The sequence below is a fragment of the Mustela erminea genome, chromosome 9 (assembly GCF_009829155.1).
Source record: "Mustela erminea isolate mMusErm1 chromosome 9, mMusErm1.Pri, whole genome shotgun sequence".
Classification (NCBI taxonomy): Eukaryota; Metazoa; Chordata; class Mammalia; order Carnivora; family Mustelidae; genus Mustela; species Mustela erminea.
Genome location: NC_045622.1, coordinates 57,313,813 through 57,341,501, shown reverse-complemented (window position 1 = coordinate 57,341,501; position 27,689 = coordinate 57,313,813). Strand labels below are relative to the sequence as shown.

General features: G+C 48.8%; 3 protein-coding genes across 4 annotated transcripts in view; 1 reads left to right on the top strand and 2 right to left on the bottom strand.

Annotated features, from left to right (window-relative positions):
• The window catches only part of NUMA1 (nuclear mitotic apparatus protein 1), a 77,522-nt gene extending 74,692 nt beyond the window's left edge, over positions 1-2,830 (bottom strand). The window contains exon 1 of one of the 2 annotated variants that reach the window (XM_032359504.1): positions 2,650-2,830. The gene's annotated coding sequence lies outside the window, so the exon portion shown is untranslated. The other variant, XM_032359507.1, reaches the window with a different exon arrangement.
• A 144-nt stretch (positions 2,831-2,974) lies between these two features.
• Positions 2,975-27,643, top strand: LOC116599615 (transmembrane O-methyltransferase). The gene is given in 13 exon segments (XM_032359569.1): positions 2,975-3,083; positions 9,176-9,258; positions 9,887-10,024; positions 14,062-14,267; positions 15,190-15,338; positions 15,670-15,677; positions 20,274-20,289; positions 23,052-23,068; positions 23,744-23,750; positions 23,859-23,899; positions 24,736-24,999; positions 26,063-26,259; positions 26,759-27,643. Coding segments are annotated over 11 exon segments (1,308 nt in total). The 5' UTR covers positions 2,975-3,083; positions 9,176-9,258; positions 9,887-9,942; the 3' UTR covers positions 27,080-27,643.
• LAMTOR1 (late endosomal/lysosomal adaptor, MAPK and MTOR activator 1) lies at positions 16,546-21,970 on the bottom strand. Its single transcript, XM_032359565.1, has 5 exons — positions 21,783-21,970; positions 18,308-18,453; positions 17,978-18,055; positions 17,508-17,634; positions 16,546-17,177 (listed from the first exon to the last, which is right to left on the bottom strand). Exons 1-5 carry the CDS (start codon positions 21,822-21,824, stop codon positions 17,085-17,087), a joined length of 486 nt encoding a protein of 161 aa, XP_032215456.1. The 5' UTR covers positions 21,825-21,970; the 3' UTR covers positions 16,546-17,084.
• Positions 27,644-27,689: the final 46 nt, after the last annotated feature.

Here is a 27,689-nt window from a genome sequence, read left to right as displayed (position 1 = left end):
GCAGGCAGAGGCAGAGGGAGAAGCAGGCTCCCCGCCGAGCAAGCAGCCCGATGTGGGACTCAATCCCAGGACCTGAGCCGAAGGCAGCTGCTTAACCAACTGAGCCACGCAGACGTCCCGAGAGGTACTATTTAAAAAGGGAATGACTACGAACTTTTTACAAAATTTATGCAAGGTATGAAATCTCAGATTGAGGAACCACTATAAGTTCCCAGTAGGATACAATTAAATACACAGCATGTAATGAAACTGCAGAACACAAACAATAAGATCTTTAAACTACCAGAGAAGGGGCGCCTGGGTGGCTCAGTCATTAAGCGTCTGCCTTTGGCTCAGGTCATGATCCCAGGGTCCTGGGATGGAGCCCTGCACCAGGCTCCCTGCACAGAGGGAAGCCTGCTTCTCCCTCTCCCACTCCCCCTGTTTGTGTTCCCTCTCTCACTGTGACTCTCTCTGTCAAATTAAAAACAAAACAAACAAAAAAACCAACTTTAAAAACTACCAGAGAAAAATGCAGGTTACCTGCAACAAAATGATAGTTAAATTGTGAGCACAGTTCTCAAAATTAACAAAAAGCCAGAATTTCAGTAAAATAACATATTCAAAGTGCTGAGAGAAAATAATTGGAAGCTTAGTACCCAGCTAAACTATCAAGACTGAAGAGAAAAAAATAGATGTTTCTACACAGAGTGTTTAACGCTAACTGACCCCTTACCGAAGAAAACATCTGAAGGATATGTTCATCTATTTAACACAAAAGGAATAAAATGCAAGAAAGAATGGTGAAAAAACAAACAGTAAGCATATTAGGATAAAATGAAAATAATCACTAACAGCACAAAACACAATACTGTTAGAATACAATAACAATTATTATTATTTAGAATTGTTCAATATTGAAATGGACTGCCTTTGGGAGTGGTCCCATCTTTGGAAGTATTTATTTTGAATTCAGACAACACCTTTTGATATGTTCAGTGTAACAGTGGGTAAGAGGCTGAAATAAATGACCCCCAACATACTTACTGACCATCGGGTTTTATCAATTAGACACAGCTGTCAAAATATTCTCCAGTCAGCCCTGTTTAGCCACCTGTGGCAGGGCTTTTCACCATCCTAACAGTCCTAGAACTCAACTACTAGTTCAAGGCATTCTTCTCACTCTCATATTCCATAAATAAAAGAGAATATTCTAAATAGAAATGTTTTTATATGAGCTTTCAGGTAAGATCTCCTAGCTTTGGGGGAGCATAGCTCTGGCATTAGATTAAGAATCAGTCATTAAAATTAGTCATCATTTGCTTGAACTTGGGCCAAGAAAAGAGTACTGTGGAAGCTTTTACATAGAATTATGTGCTTCTTCCTCTACAAGGAGAACCATTCAGGAACAGAGAGGGAGGGAACACATATACTCATCCCTGCTGATGGAATGCTACCTTACTTGGTCTGAATGTTTCCTCTGGGTTCTCATATATTCACAACAGTAAAGATCTTCACAAGGTAGCCCTAATCCCCATTACAGAGTAACCGTTTCAAGAACTTTGGAAATATGGGACCAGGAATCAGACACTAGAGAGAGGGAAACACGAATTAAAGCGAGTAACTATCACAGTTTTAGAAGGCAGTTCCATTCCAGGCAAAGAGATAGAATACAAAGGTTCAAAAGCCATTAAATGGAGATGGGCTCCTCTTTCTTTTCAGTCCATGAAAGCTCATTCATTTCAAAGCATACATTAAGAGCCAGGACACGTTTCATTCATACCTGCCTAGGCATCAGGATAGGGGACAAAAGACACTGTCTATCTAGAAGGACAAACATGCAGACACTCTTCCCATACCAGATGAGCAGCACTCCCCTGGGGCGTAAGCAAGAAAGGACACCCAGAGGAGGCAGCATGAAGCCAGTTACGCTCTTTCCCACCCACAACCTTCACACAGTAACTTACAGTCATGTATTTGTACACTCCAAGACGCGTCCATGAAACAACTTAACTGATTTGACCCTCAGAACCACCCCAAAAAGTAGGTAAGGCAGGTAAGTTATTGTTAACGTATGCGAAGTGAGGCTCAAAATAAATCAGGTGACCCGTCCAAGACAACGCGCACCCCTTACCCCCCACTCCTTATTTAACCCAACCATGCACTAGCTATGTAATCCTGACCAAGTAAACATTATAAAATACCTCCGCTTCCCCAACTGTAATAAAGGATAATAGTACAATTAGGAATGTTTAAAAAATCCACGTCAAGGGTGTGGTACAATGCCTGAAACGTAGCGGGTGCTACGTTTACTAGTATTACTACTGCTATTGTTAACAATAATAGGCGGAGACTTCCTTGGGACCTCTGGGTCACAAGCATTTCAGGAACACGCACTAGCCCCCCCCCCTTCCCTCCCCGCGCCCGGGTCGTAGACAGAATTCCACAGACACGCCCCCAAACAGACCCTCCCCCTAGGCACGCCGGCACCTCCCCCACACCAGACTTGCCCCCCTCCTCACAAACCTTACCCCCGATAGATTCTCCCCAGTCAGAGAAGGTTATGAAGGAGGCCTTCCGCTCGCACCCGCCTCTCCAGCACCCCCTTTAGGCCCCGGCATCCCTGCGGGCGCCCTGACTGAACGCCAGCCGCAGGCCCGCGCCGGTTACCTGGCCGCGCGCTCCCGCTCCGCCTCACGCTTCCACGGGATCGGGTTTGTCGCGGGCTCGCGCCAGCGCTGTGAGCGCACAATTAGTTTAAACTATGGCCCCGCCCCCTCGCGCCAGCCTCTGATTGGCCCCGGTTGTCAGGAGTCTCACGCAAGGGCACGCTTCAGGACCCGGGAAAAGGAAGTGTGAGGACCACTGGGAAGGGAGAACGGGTGTCACTATTTCCGGACCCGGGCCGGGACTTGAGAGAAAAGAAAACTACAAATCCCAGCACGTCCCGCGGCTTTGGAGCCCCGCCCCTAGCGAACTACAGCTCCCGGTAGGCATAGCCGTAGCACTTACGGAGTGTGGCGGGGAGGCGGTGGTGAGGCTAGTTACCATGGAGTTGGCGCTGAGGTAGTGGGACGCCGAGGCTGGAGGGAAAGCAACTGCGGGTGAGTCGGGCGGGAGAACAGAAAAGTCGTTCTAGGGAACCATTCGCTCTCTGGAGAGATTAAGGAATTTCCTTTTCGGGGACCTGAGAAACCCCCCGCACACACCCCTTTCCCCCTTTCACAATGAGCAAGACAAGACATCCATACGGAATGGACCGGGGGGAGGGAAGGGGAACGAGATACATACCCACAGGGATTTGGGGGCGCTTAAGAACATCTCCTGTCACAAACCTGGGACCCCCTAATACGGCTGCGTCAAGTCCCTGACAGTGGGAGATAAGAAGTACCCTCAGAAAATGGGTTGGTTTTTCCTGTGATGATGAACTGAGACCTCTTCAAGACATGGAAGTAGAATTAGAGAATTAGAGCACGCCCTAATACTGGAGATGTATGAGGCTTGACTTGTCTCTTTACTTACAGTAAGGAAGATCCCAGGGTACAGCCTCCTCCTCAGGGTTAGCAGCATCTGCCCACACACACGCATTAGGGGTTCTGTCCCTAAATTACTTCTTCTCCCTACACCTCCCCTATGGTCCGCTTCTCCTAGCTCTATGGTTAGAGTCTGATTCCTTTTACAGTCTTCATGACAGATTATATTAGGCAACTTACCCAGCTCATTCACATTCAGTCTCTCTTTTGAGTTTTGAGTCAAGGATATTTATCCCCATTTTACAGATTGGAAAACTGAAACCCAAAGAGGAACAGAGACTTGCCCAAGGCCACACACCAAATCGGTGACAGCTTGGGACCATACCCCAATTTGCCAGTTTCCAGCCAAGTCACTAACTTGAGTTTACAGCCTGTCTAGTTTAAGAACTTGTTCCAAGGAGTAAACTGCCCCAGGTTAGCAGCTAGGTTGAATCTTGGACTTCCCTGTGGCACCTGGGAATAAAACCTCCCAGAATACACTAGATTATGTGGCCGACTTTTCATGACACTTTGATTTTTCTTCCACCTATAGCCCATAAACAGAAACCCTCTCTAGGCCAGGCCATTCAGACTCCTATCAGATCTTATCTGATTATTCCTCAGATATTCTTATCTGATTATTCCTGTGCCATCATACTACTACTTACCTGAGAGTAAGTAGAGAGGGAAGAAACAGGCTAACAACAAATCAAATTACAATTGTTAGTAACTTCAAAAACTGAAGACAAATTTTCATCAACTGGGACTGGTTAAACTTAACTAAATGAAGTGGGGTACACACAAATTCTATTCAATACTCTGCAATTATTAAAAAGGGTGAGTTTAGGGGCACATGGCACATGGGTGCTCAGTCAGTGAAGCAACTGCCTTCGACTCAGGTCATGATATCAGTATCTTGGGATCAAGCCCTGCATCTGGCTCCCTGCTCAGCAGGGAATCTGCTTCTCCCTCTCCCTCTGCCTCTACCCCACCCTCCACTCATGACGGCATGCTCATGCTCTCTCTCTCTCTCAGATAAATAAATAAATCTTTAAAAAATGTTTTCAGAAAAGGATGAATCTACAATTTAAAAAGAAAAAGTACATTGTTAGCTAACACTACAATGGCAACCATATTTAGTATAAATGTATCATATCAATATGTTGTACATCTAAATTTACACAGTTATGTCCATTATCCCAGTTATAAAGTAGAATTTAAAAAATACATTTACAAATAGTATATGTTTATTTAAAAATATACACGATTTTGTATATCTCCCTTCTAAGAGGTTATAATTCCAAATATTAATCATGTTTTTGATCAGATGGAGACTCAGACTTTTAGTTTCTACTTGATGTACTTCTCTATGTTGTTTGGTTTTATTTAGCTATCATATTAACTTTTAAAATAAAATAAGGGCGCCTGGGTGGCTCAGTGGGTTGGGCCGCTGCCTTCGGCTCAGGTCATGATCTCGGGGTCCTGGGATCGAGTCCCGCATCGGGCTCTCTGCTCAGCGGGGAGCCTGCTTCCTCCTCTCTCTCTGCCTGCCTCTCTGCCTACTTGTGATCTGTCTGTCAAATAAATAAATAAATAATCTTTTAAAAAATAAATAAATAAATAAATAAAATAAAATAAAATAAAATAAAATAAAATAAAACCAGTAGAAGATATTTCCAATTTGGGAAGGAAAAATTCCAAAACAAGACAAGTATGCCTCTAAACTTGTCATTCGTCAAGTCAGTCTGGACCGATGAGGAAGGCACTAGGATCTGACTGGGCATGAGGCAGAATAGCAGCTGGGAAAGACTGACTCCAGAAATTCAGGGCACCTGGGTGGCTCAGTGGGTTAAAGCCTCTGCCTTCAGATCAGGTCATGATCCCAGGGTCCTGGGATCGAGCCCCACATCAGGCTCTCTGCTCTCGGGGGAACCTGCTTCCTCCTCTCTCTGCCTGCCTCTCTTACTACTTGTGATCTCTGTCTGTGAAATAAATGAATAAAATCTTTAAAAAAAAAAAAAGAGAGAGAGAGAGAGAGAAAGAAAGAAAGAAATGCAACCACTGGGGCGCCTGGGTGGCTCAGTCAGTTAAGCATTTGCGTTCGACTTAGGTCATGATCCCAGGGTCCTGGGATTGAGCCCCACATCAGGCTCCCTGCTCGGCGGAGAGCCTGCTGCTCTGCCTCCATGTGCTTTCCATCTCTTTGTCAAATAAATAAATAAGATCTTTAAAAAACAAACAAGCAAAAACAAACAAACAAGCATACAAACAAGGCTCTGAAGTGAGAAAAGCAACAAGGTTTTGTCAGTTCTACCCAGCAGCCAGGTATACCCATGTGACACCTGAAGACACTAATTCATTTTTTTCATTTATCTATTATCCATTTGTTCATCAAGACTTTAGTGAAGACACACTCTTTGCCAGCCTCAGTACAGAGTAATGGTAGGAAGAGAGAAATAATTCTGACTTCTGTCCCTGGCCTTGAGCTTACAGGGAAGAAACAGGAGGTAGTTTATAAAGAAATGAGTACAGGGGCGCCTGGGTGGCTCAGTGGGTTAAAGCCTCTGCCTTTGGCTCAGGTCATGGTCCCAGGGTCCTGGGATCGAGCCCCGTGTTGGGCTCTCTGCTCAGCAGGGAGCCTGCTCCCCCGCCCCCCCCCTTTCTGCCTGCCTCTCTGCCTACTTATGATCTCTGTCATATAAATAATAAATAAAATCTTAAAAAAAAAAAAAAGAAAAGAAAAAAGAAATGAGTACAGGGGCACCTGGCTGGCTCAATCAGTAGAGTGTGTGACTTTCTATCTCAGAGTCATGAGTTCAAGCCACACAGGGCATAGAGCCTACTTTAGGAAGGGGGGTTGGTTGCTCAAGTGGCTCAGTTGGTTAAGTATCCGGTTCCGGGGTTGGTTGCCTAAGTAGCTCAGTTGGTCATGTGTCTGACTCTTGATTTCAGTTCAGGTCTTGGTCTTGGGGTCATGGGATTGAACCCCACGTCAGGTTCCCAACTTAGTGGGGAGTCTGCTTGATATGCTCTCCCTTTGCCCCTCCTCCCACTCACATGTGCATGCTCTCTCTCAAATAAATAAATCTTTTTTAAAAAGGGAAAAAAGAAATGAGTATAGATAATACAACTGCTTCAGTGTATTAGTACTAGCACCTGCTGCAGGGCATACAATAGCTCTCAAGATAGGTTTGTCTCCATTAGATGAGGAAACGGTCTTTGATAAAACTTTATTCAAAGTACAGTAGGGCTATGTATCAGTTAGCTATTGCTGTATAACAAACCATCCAAAAACCATAGTGACTTATGATCTGTATTACTGCTTCTAAGTCTCTAAGTCAGCCATATGTTTCTTCTGGTCTTGGCTGGGCTCATTCATGTATCTGCAGGCACCTGTGACTATCCTGAACTTTGAATTGGTGTAGGCTGGCTATTGGCTAGTCTAGGATGGCCTCAGCTGGGAACACTAACTCTCTGCACATAATTCACCTGCATATGTTTGTCACATCCCTCCAGTAAGGTAGCCGTTTTCTCTTGGCACAGGCAAAGAGCAAGAGGGCAAGCCCTCTCTTTAAGCTTTCTGTTTGCTTCATGTTTACTAACATCCACTGGCCAAAGCAAGTCACGTGGCTGAGCCCAGCATCACAGTGAATAAAACTACAGAGTTATAGGGCAAAAAAATAGATACCAGGGAGACCTGGAATAGGAATAATCAAGGGAATCAATCTACCACGGAACACAATCAATTTTATCTGGAAAGACAGACTTCATCAAAGAGGGTATACTAGGCCTGAGTATTAAAACATGAGAATATTCACTAAGTAGGCAGCTGTTTCTTAGAACTGGATGCAGGCTGGTTTGCCACAATCAATGGAAACCTAGTAGGCTTTTCTGCGCTCATGACAGACAGGGTTCTCTTATTTGTTATCTTGGCTTCATTCCTTCTGGTCAGGCATAGGGCAGCGGGCACTCCATAAATGTTTGCAGAATTGAATTGAGTTTCTTACTGTGAATGAGGTGTGGACTGAAAAAGCTGAACCTGGGAGCCAATTGTTAGAAAGAGCAGCTTACCATCAACACTAGCAAAACAGAAAGCCTTGTATTTGGCAGTTTCTCATTCATTCCTCCCACAAGCATTTCTTGAGTGCCTGTTGTAAGCCAGGTTCTGTGTCAGATGATGAATAAGACACAGTGCTAGCTCACAGCCTGGGCTACTATTGAAATGGAGAAGAATAACAACCGTTTCCAACTGGCAAATTTATCTAAACTACTGAGGGCTGCATTTTTAATACTAACTCATCCAGAAAAATACATCAGGAGTTGGTATGACACAAAGTCAGTTTTTAAGAACTGCAGTGAGTTAGGTTCTCTGATGGTCAAGGAAACTAATAGTAAAATTCTGCCCTTAAATATTTTAAGCTAAAATCCATGTCCAGTAGTGCAGAACTCTGGGGTCCCAACCCAGGACTTTGAAAAAAGTATCTAGTCTTGCTCAGAGGCATCAAAACTGTTGTAGGTGCTCTGGTGGAATGGGCTTCTCTGTTTAGGGGAGAACACAAGCCAGGTTCCTCTATTTCCAGAAAAGTGTGTGTTCTTTGTTGTCTGTCTGTATATTTGATACCGAAAAGATGCAAGTCTCCCTAATTAAGTCTGTACCCACCAGGCCAGTCCTGATTTGACAGAGAACTCAACTGTGAAGTGACTCAAGGTGGCACTTCCACAAAGCACAGTTGAGACTGTTGCTTTTTGAGAGGAAGACATTCACTTTCCATTCCTGTACATGTTAAATCACAAAAAATTAGTCAAACTCTATTAAGCTTAAGTGGAATTATACACTATCAAGTCCACGGTTTTTAAGAGAAATCATTTTAAGAAAATGTGTGGATCTCATTTTCTGCATACAATCTATTTGCTGCTTTGACTCAAATGGTAAGAACTGCATATCCTGAGGTTTCCTTTTTTACTTTGGCTGTCAGGAATTTCAGAGATAACATAGGCCAGTTCCTAATTCTGTGGTGCATCTCTTTGTCTTCCTTTAATCTACTTTCCGATCTTTCTCTTCCTTGGTTTCCATTTCCTACATCTGCCCTGTCAGTCTGGTAGCCACTAGTCACCTGCAGCTGTTGTGCACTTGCCAGGTAGCTTCTGTAAAATACCTCCATTGTTAATAGCAATTATATGTTGAGTATTATTTTGGATATATTGGGTTAAATAAAATATATTAAGCTTTACCTGTTTCTTTGGACTTTTCTTCTTATAGCTACTAGAAAATTTTAAATTACATATGTGAAAAAATTATATATGTGGCTTACATTTGCAGTGTTCATTATATTTAGTTGGACAGCTCTGTTCTCTAAGAAATCATCCTGTTTTGAGTGTGTTGTTACGAACTACCTCAAATCATTTTGGGAACCAGGTGAAGTAGTGAGCAAAGGTGACGACAGCAATGGATGAAGTGAGGAAGGGGAGGTTGACTGGGACATGTCTTTGTCAGTCTATGTGTCTTTTGTTTGTACCTGTCACATAGAAAACCCCTTGGTAAAGTGTGTTTTGAGCTTTCTTCTTCCCAGGTGAGTAGTATTCGCACTTCCCCAGCCTCTGGGAAATTTCTCAGCTTTACTTGAGCTAACCAATTGGAAAGGATCTGATAAGACAATTGATAACACTGTGTTCACCCCTCTCAGGGGTATTTCCATTTTAACAGAAAACAATCCCTGAACCCAAAGGAATGAATCCCTAATGGTGGAGTTTCAGGCATTGGTGACAGGTGAGTGAATGAGGTAGACTCTGGTTTGATGTGTAGGTGCTTATATACGTAGGAGTACATTTGGCATGTGGCCGAAAGTAGGGTCTGTGGATGGAGAAGTGGGGTTGACAGACAAGCTGAACAGAGAAGGTAGCAAATCCCCCGCTGGGTCGGACTGGCAAAGGGCTGTCAGACACCAGGTCCAATGCAGGCCCTCCGGGTTTGTTAAGCAATAGAATAGCCCAGTTGATGTCACTGGAGTGTAGGTACCAAGGCAGCCTCCATGGTAACTACTGTGGAGTAGCACAAAGGGCCTCAGTGTAGGATTCAGGAGTGTATGATTGCAGTCTACACTGACTCACTGGCTTAACTCTGGGCAAGTGCTTTTACCCTGGGGTCTCAGTTTCTTCGTGTGGAAAGCAGAAATGGGTGTTACAACTATCAATAAGCTCTAAGGGATGTAAAGGTGTTCTGAGAAGTAGAAAGTGCCCTACAAATGCAAGGAATGGTGATTACTATCTTAAAATAGAAATGCAGCCAGGCAAGCCTGGGGTGGTGGAGGGCAGAAAGCAAGGGTACAGGGCTCTGGGGTTACCTGGAAGCCTAAGCCCCTTGTACCTGGAATACCAGTCCTTCTTATCACCCCCAGGCTGAACCCGGACTCCCAGGGCCAGTGCTTACACCTGACAAATGATGGCCTGAGCTATGAGCAGACAGGACTATATGAACACTTCGGTGCAAGAGCCCCCTCTTGACTACTCCTTCCGAAGCATCCACGTGATCCAAGGTCAGCCCACAGAGCACAGCACTCCACTCACCATGGCAACAGGCTGGGTATGGTCCCTAGGGAGAGACCAGTCTTTTAAGAGCCTAAAGAGAGTCTTCCTGTGTGCTTGCAGATTTTTTTTTGACGTTTTTGAGAGGAGTAGGGGGTAAGGAGGTGGCAGGAGTGGAAGGGGTAACTGATCACCTTCAAAAGAATCCCCACTACAGCAGTAAAGTCGGGTGAAGAATAGTGGGAAACCAGTTTATTAGCCAATGGTTTTATTCTCCTGTCTTTACCTGAAGAGAGGAAGAAATGAATGAAAACACAGGCAGAATCCTATCTCCTCTGGGGACACAAGCCTATTCTGATCACTGGTAAAACATGCAGGGTCTCATTATTAACAACTGGCATGTTTCCAGTTTAAATATTTATTAGTAAATACCTTATGCTTATCCCAGGCCTACCCAAGCTTATTCCATCATCACCCACAATTATTGCAGCTTCCAGCACTGCCCAAGCTCATTCCCATTTTATTAATGAGTTTCTTTGGAAATAGGTGGCTCAGGGAGGCTCTTAGCAGTATCCTATTCTCAGAGGAAGATGCTTCTTCCCAAGGAAGTTCTATCCCTGGCTTTTGCTATCTGGCTTACATCTGCTCTCACAGAACCCATGCTGGCACCCATATATCCTAGACCCAGATCTGGCTTCGTTTTTTCCTCACAGGCAACTGGGGGCTACTTTTAAGCTCAGGAAGAAGGCAAATAGTTATCCAGGAGGTACAAGCCTTGGCTTGAGTTTGGGATACTACTGGGTTTGCACCAGCCACAGTGGTAACTTATATTCTCTCAGGAGCACACACCGACCCACTGTGATCTTTATTTATTGTGCATAGCATCACTTCTGATGTAGTCTGTGATTCACAAGGGTTTTAGCTGTGATAGTCCTGTATGAGAGGTGGCAGGTGACGAAGTATGGCTCCTGCCTACCCTGGGAATTCCCAGCTCTGAGTGGGGAAATAGAGCTTTGCACTGCTTTGCGCTTTGTGGAACCTTCTTAATGAGGGGAGAAAACATCCACTACAACCATGGGTAACTCCATAGCACAAACCATGGGCCATACAGATGCCGGCTCCCTCGTTCAATGGTTATTTACTGAGCATCTACTATTTAGTAAGCGCACATGTATACATACCTGCCAGATTCCTTGCTGTGTCTTGTAAGGAGGGGAACAGGGGAAGCATATCCAGCCCCCAAAAGGCCAGTCCCCTCAGGTTCCCCGGAGCTTGTGGAAAGAATCTGGGACTACTTGATAGACTACTTGCTAATGTAATCAGTAGATGGATTATAGATTCTGAAATGCTGGCGACTCTAGACCACATTCAACCCATAGACCTCTGACTTTTCATGAACCTACAGTATTAAGGGAGTCTGCCATGAGATACTTACCAATCCCTTCCATTATGGGGTGAGGGATGATGTGAGGAAGTTATCAAACTAACTCCTACCCTCTAAGGAAACATGGAAAAGTCGTGTGGCAACCCTTCAGAAATAGAAGACAGAATAATGCTTTTCCGGTGTGCCTGGGGCTAGGCACTCCCCAATTGTTTGGGCACTAATATCTGTGCTCCATTTTCCAGACCTGCCTTGGCCTACTCTGAACTAGGCAGCTTCAACAGATCCTTAAGCAATGCAGTATCCTGGTGGAATCTGAAGGGAACAAATCTGTAGCAGTGGGATACCCCATTCCACTCTTGATATCGGCAGCCCAGATGGGAGCCTTAAGTTTTCGGCACCAGAGCCTTAAGTTTTCCCACCAGTGGCTACTTCTGAGCTGGAGAGCTGCCCATGCTGTATGGCATTCCTCAAGCTATTGCCTCATCAGGCTGGATGCTAATCTATATGTGGGTTTATTTTAACCCTTTTATTCAGCTGTATCATTTCATTGGGAGTTCTCAGGGTATGTTGGGGCCAGGGGCAGGATTAGGAGTTCATTCACAAGCTGAAGTACTGTGCTCCAGTGCCCTTCTGCCACCCCCCCCCCCAACCTCAGGCCGTGACTGTAGCTCCTGCTAACTCCAGCACTAAGGCAGAGAGCCATCTGGTGGATGCTGGCTGACCTGCAGCTGAGGAGGAGAGGAAGTTACTACTGGGTGGAGGTAGAAGGAAGTGTGTCCAGTAAGAGCTCAGGGGAGTGAAAGGCAGCGGCCAGCTTCAGCAAATCCACTACTATCTTCCCTGGATGCAGCTTTGGACAAGTAATGAGAGGCTTGGGGCAAGAGGAAATATACAGTCCCCTCAGCCATAGCCAGTATCTGGTTCTGACTCTGCCACTGTGAGTCTGGGCAGGACCCAGCCTCTCCGGACCTCATTTGTCAGAAAGGGTTGGGGGGGGGGTAGCTACACAGATGGTTTATAACATCCCTGTTTTCCTTATTCTCTCTCCTCTGCCGAACTTTCTGCCGGTGTTGTTTACACTACTTGCTTAAATTTCCTTAACCTGTTTACTCTTGAACTCAGTCCAATGTAGCTTCTGGCCCCAGGCCCTTGTGATTTCACTGTATCCGCCTTCACCAGGATCACCAAGGGCTTGAGTTGCCAAAATTACTTTTCAGTCCTTATCTCCTTGAAATTCACTCCTATAAACTATGAACTCCCTGAGCATCTGTAAAAACTATCTTCTTGTGGTTCTCCCTCCCTGTCCTTCCCTCATTACTCATCATTATTTAATAGACGCCCCCTCCTCTCTACCCTCACTCTCCGTGTAGAATCCCCTCAATTTCTCTAACTTGTACACCTTCTATACTAATGATTCTCGTCCATCTCCGGAGCTTCAGACCTTGGTATCCAACAGCCTGCTTGGCTTCTTCACCTCTTTGTTACAGGAGCCTCAGGTATACACCAAGGCCAAGGCTGAACTCAGCTTTTTTTGTTTTTTTTTTAAACTCCTCACCTTTTCAACCTTAGTTTGTCTTTTTCTAATTCCTTATCAGTCCCCTAAGTAAGAAACTGGGCACTGCCCTTGACTATTCTTTTACCCTTACATCCAGTCAACCACGAAGTCATGCTGATTCTCTTCCTCTCACCTCTCGCCTGGATGACTGAAAGAGCCACACTGGTCTTCCAGTACCACCCACTCCCTTTAATCCATCTCCACACTAAAGCTTCAGAATGATATTTTTGCAATGAAAGATTTGGATCACCCTTTGCTTTAACCCTCCAATGGCTTCCCGTCACCTACAGAAAAAAGTCCAAACTACTCTGCCTGGCTTTCAAGGCTTGTTGGCTTTTCACTCCATGTCCCACCTTGCACAGTATGTGCATACATGCCCTTTCCCACCTCTGTGCCTCTGCTTGGGTGCCTCTCACCCTTTCCACCCTTTGCCTGGTTAAGGTCTCCTAATCCACTGAACTCCATCTTGGTTTCGACTTCCCTGAGTTCCCAGAAGAGTCCTTCTTTATGATTCCGTCACTATCACATTGCCAGTTTGTTTTCATCCTGCCTATATGAGCTCCTCCAAGGCACAAAATCTGCCTCATCCCTACCCTGTTACTCATCCAGAACTTGGCACAGAACTTTACCACTATACATCCAGTATCTGGCACATACACAGTTGCTTAGCAGTAATTCGAGAGAGGGACATCAGAGGGTGTTGTACTGAAGTGAATACTCTAGGCTCTACCAGTGGATAATTCTAGATTTTGTGCTATAATCATCTTGGTCAAGTCTGACAATTATAGTTCTTAGTTTCCATAAAGTGGGAATGATTTTGCCTCCCACACCCCCAAAAGGGGTGGCATATTGAGGACCCAATGATAGAACAGACATGAGAGGACCATGGGATGCAAACCAAGAATTTGGGATGGCAAGTCTTTGACCCTTAGTCCAAGTTTACTTGGACTCCTGGGGCCTGTGGGAGTGATACTAGACTCAATCATGAGGCTATGGTCCTGCCAGCACCCCCAGCTCTAGCACAGGCTGTAAATCCTCCCAGCTCTGTTCCTTCCCACCCCTAAGGCAGAAAAGCAGAGACAATAACCCACGTCTCACTGTCCCCACAGACCTGTTGAGCGAGGAGCCACGGACAGGGCTACGACCACTAAGGCACTCAAAGTCAGGGAAGTCACTGACCCAGTCCCTGTGGCTGAACAACAATGTCCTCAATGACCTGAGAGACTTTAGCCATGTGGTTTCACTGCTTCTGGAGCATCCAGAGAACCTGGCCTGGATCGACCTGTCCTTCAACGACCTGACTTCCATCGACCCTGTGAGTCCCCAGCACTGTGATCTAGTCAGGGTGGGCCTGACGCCAACTTGTCCAACCCCCAGCCTCTCCATCTCCCACGTCTTTCAGGAAGTAGTGCAGCAGCAGGCTGCTGTCCAAGTACATGGCTATGGACTCAGACAGACGTAGGTTCAAATCCTAGGTTTGTCTCTTACTGTAGGACTTTGGGCAAGATACCCCACCTTTCAAAATCTGTCTCCCTGTCTGAAAAAATGAGGAGCATGTGCTCCCACCAAACATAAAGGTTTTGTGAGGAAAGCCAAATGGCATGTAGCAGGCTCCAAAAACACAACAGCCTTTGTTATCAGGCACCCACTGTGCCTTGTGCAGAGTTTGTCTGTGGAAGAGACAGATCAAGTACAGCACTTATTTTCCATGAACTGAGACTCAAGTTTTAAGAAATAAACACATTGACCTTTTCTTGTCCAGGATCCCTACCAGAGGAAAAAAGCAGCTAGAGCATGAGCTGGAAATGATTCCCTGGGTTGTAGATTGTAATTTTGTAATTGTAAATTTGAAAGCTTCTCTTCTGTACCTGGCGAGATGCTATCCCTGTCCCTTGTTGTGAAAGAATCTTAGATCTCCAACGCTAAAAAGGTCTTCAGTGTAGGGGCAATTGAGGCTCGGGGGGAGCAGGAGTGCCTAGTCATCTGGCAAGTCAGTGGCTGTGCTAGGCTGCCGGTCCATACCTCCCATGCCTCAGAGCACAGTTCTGTGCCAACATGGTACCCCTGTACCCATTCAGAGTTAAACAACAAGTAGGTCAGAGTTATCCAGAATGGCTGCAGGGGGGTGGCAGACTGGAAAGCAAGTTGTTTCCCAGACTCTTCCTTCTTTGCCCACCAGTCCTGAGCACCAATCCAGGGCTCTGCCCACCCTGGCTTTCGGTTTCCCTCCCCAACAGGTCCTGACAACTTTCTTCAACCTCAGTGTACTCTATCTCCACGGCAACAGCATCCAGCGCCTGGGAGAGGTGAACAAGCTGGCTGTCCTCCCACGGCTCCGGAGCCTGACACTCCACGGGAATCCCATAGAGGAAGAGAAGGGGTATAGGTGAGTGCCCTGACCCCAAAGCTGAGCTCCCCTGAGGGCAAGGAGGTGGGGAGAGAAGAAATCCAACACCAGTGTTCTGCCATGCTAGGGCAGAGAAGGGAGTGGCGACCTTTAGGTATGTCTTACTATCCATCAGGGGAGACTCTGTCTCTCCCCAAATTATCCTTTGGTCCCTCCATTCCTTGCAGTTAGGGGAGAGAGCAGCAGCTGGTGGAGGGGGAAGGAGGTTCTGGTGGGGGGCTGGCCCCCAGCCCAAGTCTTCCCCACAGGCAGTATGTGCTGTGCACCCTGCCCCGTATCACCACATTCGACTTCAGCGGGGTCACCAAAGCAGACCGTGCCACAGCTGAAGTGTGGAAACGCATGAACATCAAGCCCAAGAAGGTCCGGATCAAGCAGAATGCACTCTGAGGCTTCCAGGGCCCCAGCAGTCCTAAAGGCCGAAGACAGTCAATTTGGTTTAACAATAAACAATCGGAGCAGTTGAGCAGATGTGAAGTCACCTGTGCCATGTACAAATGTCCTCTGCCTCAGGCAATAGTCAGTAGCTCCCGTCTTAACTTCGCCAATGGAGGGAGGCAGAGGAGGGAAAGGCCTTTTGGCCTGGGATGTAGACCTTTTGACCTGGTTTACTGTATGGTCTTGAGAAACTTACCTTTTCTCTCTGGGCCCCCTTTTTAAAAACTCTTCAGTTCAGATAGAGGTTAGAGCTGCTTCACAGAGCACCAAGTTTCTGTGGGTACACCTCAGAGAAGATGCTAGACCCCCCGCTTCAATCAGATCAGAGTAGCTCCACTCTGTTCTACATGCTGGTGTTCTGCTTGAGATTTCATCAGATAAATAGAATCTTCTGCTTGAAAACAGTGGCTTGCTGGCTCCGTATCAAGTATCCTTGGTCTGCCTTTACCCCTCAACCCTGGGCTTGTTGGTAATTCCACTGCACCTGAAGCAGGGCCCCCAACAGTGACAGCTGCCTTGGATTCCAGTTTGTTCAGTTTGGACACTATTCACTGGAGAAGGGACAAGCAGTCTTATCCAATCTGAGGTTAGCCCAGGCCATTTCCAGCTAAGACCTGGGAACTCTGAACCCTTATCTCCTGGATTCCTCTCAATGGCCCTAGAAGATGTGCCCCCCGCCCCATCTCGCTGCTCACAGACCAGAAGAAGTACTAGGGTGGTGGGCAGGACAGAGGGGCTGCAACCAGCACACAGATGAATACACTTCCTTTATCGAGGGCGACAAACCAAAACAAAACCCCAAAACCCCAAACATGTAAAAACCCAGGGTGCTAGAAATACAAACTCAATTCATTCAAATTCAAGCTTGTCCAGACCCTGGTCATAAACCCTCATGAGGTGCATGTGAGCACCAAGTCAGGGAGGGGGGAAAGGAGTGAGGCCAAGAGAAAGGGTGGGAAGAGGGCCCCCACAGGCCCCCGAGGGATCACCCTCACAGTGGTACCTCCACCTTCCCAGTGACAGTGAAGACCTACTAGGCCCTAACCTTTTGATCCCCACCCCATCCCTGGCCAGGGCTTTGAACGCCAGTCCCAAATGGTTCTGCCCTCCCTTGCTCCGTCCTCAAGTGCTGAGGCTTCCGGCCTCACTCTTCTCCTCCTCCACACTCTTCTCTGTGATTAGTAGCAGGTCAGGGTGCTGTGAGAGCCGCAGTAAGGCTGGGGGCCAGGGGAGGCAGGGTGGAGATGGGGTGGAGAGAAGAGCAGAGCTGTCCAAGGATCCCTCTCTTCACGGGATCCCGAACTGTACAACCAGCTCCTCTTTTGCGTCCACTCGGATCTGAGAAAGTGCACTGTAGGCATAAGCAGCTATCCTGGAGACCTGGGACAGAGGGGCCAGGGACGAGAGGAACAGAGAGAGGCAGTGAGAAGGGAGATTGGGTGGCAAGAGAGGAGGGGATGGTGGGGGACAGGAAGCCAAAGAGGAAGGCAGGGATGGGACAGACAGCAAAGAACAAGGAGAGGGGGCGGTAGAATAAGGGTAGAAACAAGAATATACAAAGTACAAGAGGTGAGAGTGAGTTGGGTACTCGAGCTACCAGGCTCCCTAACTCCACCTCCCTACTGCCTCTGAGACAGAGAAGGTGACCCCTCTGCCACAGCCTGGGCCTGGAGGGAAGGGTAGGCAGGGGCGGGCCCATGGGCGGCTCACCTGCTGCAAGTCGGAGAAGGGGACAGGCTCGCTGGCCAGCACTTGGTGGGGCTGGCTGGTGAGAGACGGCAGCGGCGGCAGCTTCTTCCAGTGGGTCAGGCTGCTGCTTAGCACAGCCAAGCGGGTGCTGGCCAAGAGGATGGATGGGAGTGCGCAGTCAGACCAGTCTGCTTTGCCCAGCCCAGCCCAGCCCAGGCAAGCCTTGTTCCTTCAGGCCAGAGAAGAAGGGTGACAGGCACCTCCGCTCACCACGACTTGCTCCAGGCCCACCTCCCTCAGCCTCCGTACCCCTGCAGGCCATGGGGCAAACAGGGCTGACATGAACATCTGTGTGGTACCAAGGATTTGCTGTCAGTCTCCTGCACTGCACCCAAACAAGAAGCCTGGACTGCGGCTCAGGCTCCAAAGCTGGGTAAGGGGTGAAGGGGCAGGAAGGAGCCCAAGTAGCCTCAGTGGGGGCCACGCCTCACCTGTATTGCCTTGCCCGGTCCATGTACTCATGCTGCTCCATGCCCTGGGAGTCCGCGGCAGACACGTCAATGATGTTGCTTTGGGGAGAGCAGGCAGAGGGAACATGACAGGTGCTTCAAAAGGGACACAAAGGATTCCCTGCCAAGTGCCGACTCCAAGGCTATCTGACACCAGTATCCCTGCCTGCCCAGTGGAGCAGGGCTGGGCCCAGAGGCACCTCTAGCCGTTGACCTTGCCCATCCCCCCTGTCCTGGGCCACCCAGTCCCTCTATCCCATCCTTTAACATGGATGGTGAAGCTCTGCTCAGGCTTGGGCCTGTGGTGCTCACCTGGCTGTCTTAGCAAGAATGGAGGAGAGCAAGGCCTGCTCATCTGTGCGAGTGGGAGGCAGGCTGTGGTAGTTGGGCTCAGCTCCATTGAGGGCTTTGGTAGGGGGGCTGCTAGGGTCCAGCAGCAGCTTCCGTTCCTCTCGGTCCTAGGAGAGGCCAAAGGGGAGAAGTAGGCCCTAGAGACTTTAGTCCAACACCTGCCTTTCCTGGGCTCTCCTCTCAGCCCACCTCTGACCTTTAACCACCAAGAAATATCCTAAGTGTATGGAATGTCAGCTAAGGCTCAGTCCTGCCTGCCCTTGGGAGCTCGGCTGAGTTGGTGGTCTGGGATGAATCAGAGTGGAACCAAGCAGTCCTAGAGGCCCTGAGAAGATGGAGAGAGGCACAAAGCATGTATCCAGTAACACCTCTAGAGCTTCACAGAACATTCTAATGCCTGATGCAGGTCAGGAGATCCCCCAGACAATTCTATTCCTCGTATAATGTCAGGACAGGAGTCCTAGCCTCTGGGTCACACAGTCCCACTGTGCCCCCTTCTTGAGGGCAGGTCCCTTCTTCTCTCAAGTGTACACTCTCCTCTCATGCTCTCTTCATACACCACTCCCAGAACCAAACTTGATGCACCTGGTGAAGCCAGACCTGACAACGAAGCTGCTCCCTCCCTACCATGCCAGCACACCTCTAGCAGTGTGGTTCTGCTTTTTCAGTCACCTATGTTGATCATCACAGCCCCCAGAACTAACCTTGGGCCAGACCAAGTCTCCCTGGTCCCTCACAATTCTGTGTATATTTCTCTTCATCCTCATCTACTGCAATCTCTCTGAATAGGACCCTGCCTTGAGCCCATCCGCTGCAAATTTCCGCTGGCTTTGTGTCAGCTACAAATTGGATAAGCAGACCTGCTGGGTATCTATCCAAGCCATAAAGAGCAAGTGTGCCCAGGACAAAGCCAAGGACAAGGGGCCCATCCTGCCTAATGCTGACTCACCAACTCTCAATGCCAGACCACCAGCGCTCCACTCTAGGCCACTTTCAGTTCCTACCACAAAACTTCCCACTGCAGGCTCCTGGCTCCCCTGGCCACAGCGCTCCTTATAGAGGGGCCACTTCCTCCTGCTGGCCTGCCCCACCCTAAGGCAGGCCCAGCCTTTTCACAATACTCTTTGTTCTAAAGCCTAGGTTGCCCACGTGTCCCCAGTTCCCAACAACACAGGACAAGGGCTGTGGGATTCTGCCCTATCACTTCCCAACTCCTCAACACAGCCCCTCCTCCTCAAAACACAGGTTAAGTGTGAAAGGGCCAGAAAGACAAAATGCTTGCCAGAGATCAAACTATCTCAAAGGAAAGCTGGCTCCCTAATGAACCCTGAGTTTGCTTCCTGTGTGTCATCCTTCCCCCAGCCCTACTTCAGAGAGATCTTCCTGCAGGACAGGGCAGTTTTCCCCCCATCAGGGGTTCTTCAAGAACAATGTTGTTTTCCTGACACCTAGACTCCCAGAAGAGGCCAGGCTACCCTCATCACAGTGGAAAAATAACTTCACTTCCCCCTCTCACAGAAGGCCAAGTGCAGCATGGAGGGGATTTTCACACCCTGAGTCAGTGTCAACCCAAGGGTCAGGATTTCACCGGCTACCCTAGCACAGACACATATATGTGGCCTGCCCATGACTACTATGGGCAAAGCTGAAAGAGACAGCTTGGCCCAATGGATAAAGCACATGGCTTGGTATCAAGACACCACAGCTACGGCACTACTCAGCTCTGTATCATTGGCTAAACCATTTCGTCTCTCTAAACTTTCTTCTTGCCATTAAATACACAATCTGTACCTATAGGACAAAACATTTTGCAAAAATCAAATGAAAGAACTATAAAGGCCTTTGAAAAGTGTATCATACATTCTTTATTAAAATAAAGGAGCAGAAATAAGAGTGGGAGAGGGGCCTATCCCAAGAGTTGAGAGAGGGACTCTTAGTGAATGGTTTGGCGTAGACTTTTGCCACACAAGGCCTTAAATCACCCAGCACAGATCGAGCACTGTTCTGGGGGTTAAAACCAGAAGTGGGAGTCTGTCAAGAAGGTGAAAATTAGGAGAGCAGCAAACTAGAAGCTGGTATCCTTTCTTAGAAGGCACTACCCCTTCTTGAACCCTTCATTCCTTCCAAGAGTCTGTTTTACTCTTTAGGACACAATTTCCCACAGTTTTCCCAGTAGGCAGGAATACTGTCTCCTCTAGGAGGCTGGGATAAAGTGAGGGGTAGTGGGCATGAGGTATGCCTAATATAAGGTATAGGAAATAAGAGTATGTGTTCACTGAGTGTTTCGGAAATTAATGAGGCCCAGGTGCCACCCATACTTCTTATACAAATGACATTTTCCTAACCTTAACTCCTTAACCCAAAGTAGGTTCATGTGAGTCACTGGGGAAAGACCTACTTCCCAAATACCAGTAACAAAATCCATTTCTGTGACCATTTTCCCCACCAGACTTTGGGCTACTTGCTGAAATTTTTCTATCCTGTGTCTAGAATGTGTTGAAATGTAGAATCCAGGCTTAGAGACAATCAAAAAGGTGAGTGGCCAAAAGCTTGAGACTTCATCCTCAGGAAGGTCTCCCTACTCCTAAAAGGAGATCAAGCAGGCAGGGCAGGTTTAAGGTGGGGAGAAGTGAGAATGCACCAAGATGAAGAGGGAGAATTGAAAACTTGCACAGGTTTCTCAGCCCAGTCCCTGTGCAAAAGGATCAGATCTACAGTCAAATTCCCAAGACAGGCCCCTCTCTAGCTGAAAGAACCTTCAGGCCCCAAGCAAAAACTGCACTGAGGCAGCCCAAACTGAGCTCCCCATCCTGCCTCCCTAATCCAATCCAGTCAAGGCGGAAACCCACTTTGTAGCTTCCCAAATAACTTCCCACATGCCTCGATGTCTTCACTGTCTCTATCAAATTCTTCGCTGGCCAACCCAAATGCCACCTACTTCCAGAGGCCTTTTCTGACCACAAACCAGCAGTGACCTTACTTCTTCAACCCAGGGGCTGAGATCCTATACCAATTCCTGATTCATGTCAGGAGAAATGAACTCTTAGCCTCAGCTTACCTGTCTCTAGAATGGATTCACAAAGCCCGCTCACACAAGCACAGAAAAGGCACAGAAAGCTAGGAAGGCAGTGTTTCCCAGAGACCGAGGTTGAAGAACCTAAACGCTATAAAGGTTTAAGGGTGAGATAAGATAAAAGGGGTGGGGCGAGCGGGATAGACAGGTTCCTGCACACCCCACTGCGGAGACTGTGGAGAAGCTGGGGCTTTAACAGGGGTAGGAGCCTGGGCAGGCGTCCCCTCTGTAATCTGTCCCCTCCCGGCCTCCGTACTATATGAACCCCGCAGCCCTACTCCTGCTCTTCTGCAGGTTTTCTTCTGGGCCCCACGCCCCAGCCTCTCAACCCTCATTCCCGAGCCTCGCCCGCCGCGGCCGCACCTGGTCCGAGTCCTCGTTCTCGCTGCTGTAGCAGCACCCCATGGCCGGGGTCGGGCCGGGCACTCAGGCCGCGCCGAGGAGGGACGGCGTCCGTCGGGAGCCCTTCCGGTCACATGACCCGTGGCTGCATCCAGCCAGCACCCACCGGCCTCCCCGCCTATCCCTTCCCAGAGTCGCGCCGCGGCTGCAGCAATACTGGCTTCCGGCCCCGCCTGCACCGCGTGATCATCGCCAACCAATAGGAAGGCCCACCTCCTTTGACAAAACGCAAGACACGTGAGGCGATGAAAGGGGGGGGCGGATCACATGACTTCAGCTTCTGTCCACTCTTGGAGCTCGCGTTTTCTTCCACCGGCTCTAGAGGTCCTCCTTCTATGTGGTGGGGTGGCTGCTAGGCTACCTTTCTGAGGCAACGAGTGAACTTATACCAAATGCTATCATGATTTGCTATCCTAAATGCCATTTAGGATAATGTGGGATTGAGGCCCCAAGCTTCTAGAGCACAACAATGTTTGTATACAAACTTTGGACCCAGATGCCCAGCCCGCAGTTGTGGACACCTAAAGAGTATGGCGCCCAACGGAGTTCTCAGCACCTACTGAGGATCGGAAACTTACTGGAAGAAAAGCTCTTATTCCTACGCAAACCGGAGCAGAGCTCAATCCTGGAAAAGAGAGAGCGCCTCACGGGCTTTGCCCTCAGGCATTTCTCGTCAATTTTTTTTTTTTTTTTAAAGATTTTGTTTATTTTATTTGACAGAGAGAGAGATCACAAGTAGGTAGAGAGGCAGGCAGAGACAGAGGGGGAAGCAGGCTCCCCGCTGAGCAGAGAGCCCGATGCGGGGGCTCGATCCCAGGACCCTGGGATCATGGCCTGAGCCGAAGGCAGCGGCTTAATCCACTGAGCCACCCAGGCGCCCCTTAATGGCCTTTTTACAGCAATCACAGTAATCTAACGCAATGCTGTTTTCTTAGAACCATCCCATAGCTTCTCTTGGACGCTGAACACAGGTCCACGTATGTCATTCAAGATCTTGCAGACCCTCTCACCTGCCTCCCATTCCAGCATCTGGGTCATGGAGGTTGGTAGTGATTGTGGTGGCAGTGCAGGGATGACTGGAGTGATGCCTCACTAGCCATAAGAAAATACTTGCAGTTCCCTAACTGACCTAGCTATTCCACGTGTGCCTGGAACACTGTCTCCCCACCAGGTCTGTCTTCTGTCTTCAACCCTCACTACAAACAGTATTTTCCTGATTGTCATCTTCAGTCCCATTATTTGGGAATGTCTCGGTCCCTGTGCTTAATTCTTATCATGTTGATTCCTTCACTTATCTTACCAAAAACTACTGTCTCAGGGTGCATGGGTGGCTCATTGGGTTAAAGCCTCTGCCTTCGGTTCAGGTCATTATCCCAGAGTCCTGGGATCGATCCCCACACCCGGCTCTCTGCTCCGCAGGGAGCCTGCTTCCTCCTCTCTCTCTCTCTCTCTCTCTGCCAACTTGTGATCTGTCAAATAAATAAAAATATTAAAAAAAATTACTGTTTCTGATGTGCCACACACCCTTCTGTCAAGATACATAGCAGTTCACAAAACAGTCCAAAGTCCCTGTGTCTGTGGAGCACTGCATTATGTCTATTCTACATTTCTGGATCAGTATCTTCATTCAAACTTGGAGTTCCTGGAGGAAGGGGGCAAGACCTGACTCCCCTCTGAGACCCACATCCTGGCATTTGCTTAGCAAAAAGTTAAATTTTGAATTGACTTGAATTTTGAATTCACTTTGGCTCACACCATGCCCTGTTGTCCTGATACAAGGAGTTAGAAGAGAGGTCACCAAACCCAGTAGCTCTTATTACCCCTCAGATCAAGACCCTGAAGTTCGGTACATTTTTTTCAGGAGTTGAGAAGTGTAAGAGTCAGCCCCACCTTGTTCCTGCAGCTAGTAACCTGAACTGCAGGTCTCAGGTGACAGCAGCAACTCTGCATCAATAATTGAAAGCAGGTTCAGCCCACCTCAGGGTTCTCTGGCCCCAAGGACTCCCCCTCCTTTCCTATGCTCTGATCGTCCCCAAGCAGGAGCCTCCAGCCCAGGTAAGCAGGGCTCTTGAGTGTGGGTTCCCAAGCACATCAGTTCAAACTCACTATCACTCACCTACTCACATCCATTTATACACTCTTACTTTCAATTTCAGTCCCCACCATCACCAGGGGCCTCACAAGGGGCAGATCTGGAGGAAAGGGAGGATGGTCCAGGGCAGGCCAAAGGAGAAGGCACTTACCCCTATAGGGGACGAGGAAGAAGAAGAGGCTTAAGTGAGGGGGCTGTGTGCTGTGTGTGTTTACACTTGTAAAAGGAATTCTGAGGGAGAACAGAAAAGCTGAATGCAGGGGAGGGGAAACAGGACTGGAGAGGATATAGGATCAAGGACTCCTCCCACCCTCAAGGAATACCAGATGGAGGGGTGGGAAGAAATCTCATTCTAACACCCTATGGAGTATTTTGATTGCCCTCTATTAAGGCAGCACATAGGGCCTGAAGGGGTTTCTGACTACAAATCTGTGCTCTTTTGCTCTACATTAATGGGTCAGAGAAGAAAAGACAGAGGGTGAAGAGGGTAGAGGATATCTCAGAGGAGGTCTGCGAAAGCAGTCCAGAGATGAGGAAATGAGGAGAAACAGGTAGAAGAAGCAAGGTAAAGATAGGACCAAGGGGCAGAAGTGGGAAGAGGTGGCTTGGGGGTGGGAGCAGAACATAGACTAGCGTGAAGTCCTTGAAAGTGCATGGGCTTGAAATCAGACCAATTCAGATTCAAATCCCAGTTCAGCTATGTGACTCTGGACAAAAGTGTCTTTTGAGCTATGGTCTTTAAAATATAGAGATAATACAAATGACAAGCAATGATGCGTGTGGGTTTCCCTCCCTGCCTCCCTTCACACCCAGTCCTGGTAGGGACTATGTCCCCTGCCATCGCACTGGCCTTCCTGCCCCTGGTGGTGACATTGCTGGTGCGGTACCGGCACTACTTCCGACTGCTGGTGCGTATGGTCTTGCTGCGGAGCCTCCGAGATTGCCTTTCAGGGCTGCGGATTGAGGAGCGGGCCTTCAGCTATGTGCTCACCCATGCCCTGCCTGGGGACCCCAGTCACATCCTCACCACCCTGGACCATTGGAGCAGCCACTGCGAGTACCTGGGCCACATGGGGCCTGTCAAAGGTCAGTGTTCCTTAACCGTCTGCTCTAGGAAGCACCCCCAAGATGGTAAGGAAGGTCTGGGATCTGCCGCTGCCTACTGGGTGCCCTCGGCAGGTTCCTGATCCTCTCTGGGGCTCTTTTTTCCCCTCTCTAAATGAGAGGGCTAGGCAAAGTTATTCATTCATCTAGCAAACACTTATTGCCACCTTTTTGTACTAGGCCTGTATTAGGTGCTGGGTGGGAAAAGGAGGCAGAGGCCACAAATGCTGGCCTCATAGGAGACATAATACAAAGGGAATAACCATCACAGTGCATAACCCATAATTTTGTAATTACCTGTCCTAAATATTTCTCCCCACACCGTGGAGTCTCCCACATCCCATTCAGGGTAGCTGCCTGGCTTTGTCTGAATCCCAGCTTCTGGCACAAGTGCTTTTAGAGTCTGAAGAAATTTTTCAAATTCCAAGGTTAGAAAGATATTCAATGAATAAAACAAGGGGGGATGAAACTGGGAAGTTCTAGCAAAGGTTTCTGTTGGTTGTTTCTACTTGAGCCCTCCTGGACGAAGCAACACTTACACACAGCCTAGAATTGCTTCCTGCTTGGCCAAGCAGATAAACACAGGGGTGGGGAGGGGCAAAACCAGCCACATATACTAATGGAGCATGATGGAATGAGCCAGCACTGACTTGGCTGATTCTGGCCACAGTGTATGGGAGGGCTGTGATACAGGCTACAGATGGGAAGAACTGGAAAGATTGGCTAGGATCGGGTCCAAGAAGGTCCTGAATGTCAGGCTGAGGATCTCAAGTTCAATCTCAAAGTCCTTGAGGATCATAGGAACCAAGGAACAAAGGGTCAGATTTGTTTGTTGGAAAGATGCCTGATGGGTGGTATGAAGAAGAGAGTGAAGGAGGCAAGCCTGGAGGGGGAAGAGGACCAGTGGGGCAGCTGGAACTATAGTCTGAGAAGACCCCGGCTGGTTGGGGGTTGCAGTGAGGCAGGTGGGCATTTGAGATCCCTTTCTGTCAGGGGTCCTACATCCGTCTCCCACAACTGCTGCAACAGCCGTCTTTCCCCCCAGGTCAGATCCTGATGCGGCTGGTGGAGGAAAGGGCCCCTGCTTCCGTGCTAGAGCTGGGCACCCACTGCGGGTACTCCACATTGCTTATTGCCCGTGCCCTACCACCCGGGGGCCGCCTTCTCACCGTGGAGTGGGACCCACGCATGGCAGCAGTGGCTGAAAAACTCATCCGCCTGGCTGGCTTCGACGAGCGCACGGTCAGCCCCCACCTCCCAGACCCTTGTCTCTTCTCTCCCATGCCCAGCCTTGCCCGAGCCAGGCCTCTCCAGTAAGGGAATCCCACCTAGGAGAAGGCAGCAGCTCCACATAGGGGACTGTGACCCCGGGTGATGCATGAATTCCTGCCCTTCTGTTCCACATCATTTGCTCACATTTGCTGCTGGATGACAAAGGAGCAGTTAAGAGGAAGGTCTCTGGAGCTCAGCAAATCTGGGTCCAAACCTTCAGTCTACCCCTTGTGAGCTTTATGACCTTGGGCAAAGCACTTATTCCCTGAATCTCAGCTTCATCACTGACAGAATGGAGATCACAATACTGATGCTGACCTCTTGGGTTTGTTCTGAGGATAGAGGAAATGTGTGAACACCTGTGGGGTCCTAGGCCAGGACCTGGCGTAAAGTAAGCCAGATCATGCAAGAGTCTGGTGTGGGAGAACAGTCTCTCCCACCCTCACCTCTAGCTCCTTCTCCCCCACAGGTGGAGCTCATTGTGAGTAGCTCAGAGGAGGTGATCCCGTGCCTACGAACCCAGTACCAGCTGAACCGGGCAGACATGGTGCTCCTGGCACACCGGCCCCGATGTTACCTGCGGGACCTGCAGCTGCTGGAGGCCCATGCCCTGCTGCCAGCTGGTGCCACTGTGTTGGCTGACCACGTGCTCTTCCCGGGTGCACCTCGCTTCCTGCAGTATGCCAAGAGCTGTGGCCGCTACCGCTGCCGCCTCCACCACACTGGCCTCCCAGACTTCCCTGCTATAAAGGACGGCATAGCCCAGCTCACCTATACAGGGCCTGGCTAAGGTCTGGGCCCAGGGGTACTTACTGCTGCCCCTCCACCCCCACCCAAGCAAGGACCGCAGAACATCCCCTACCCTCCCCGCTTGTGGCCTGACACGTGCTGGGCTCAGGGTGGTGGGAGGTTGTCCTCCCACCTGTGGCCTCCCATTCTGTTCCACACTGATTCAGGCATCAAGTTCTGTCAGATTGCTTGGTCTCACTGGCCCCTTTCCTTCCAGAGCAAGTCACAGATTAAGAGGCAAGAGTCCTAAGCTCCCAACCCAACTCTATCACTGATTTTCTGGGTGATTCCAAAGGACTCCCTGTGTTGCTCTGAGATTTAATCTGCTTTCTTAACACCAAGGATGCTGGCTGGAAGAGTTCCAGGGGCCTTCCAGCTCTGGGCCTCAGAAAGCCAGCCCTCCCCAGCCCATGCAGTTCCAGGTGGGGTCAGAGGAAACAGAGAGGCTCTGAAGGAATGGATGAATATAATCTGGGCCAGAGAAAATGGTAATGGAGCCTGGGGCCAGGGCCACCCTGGCCTTCCTTAGCCCTGGACCACATGCTCAAGTAGGCTTGCCTGAAGTGCCCTGTGTGCCCTCTCCCTGAAGTTCAAGAGAAAGTGCTGGATTC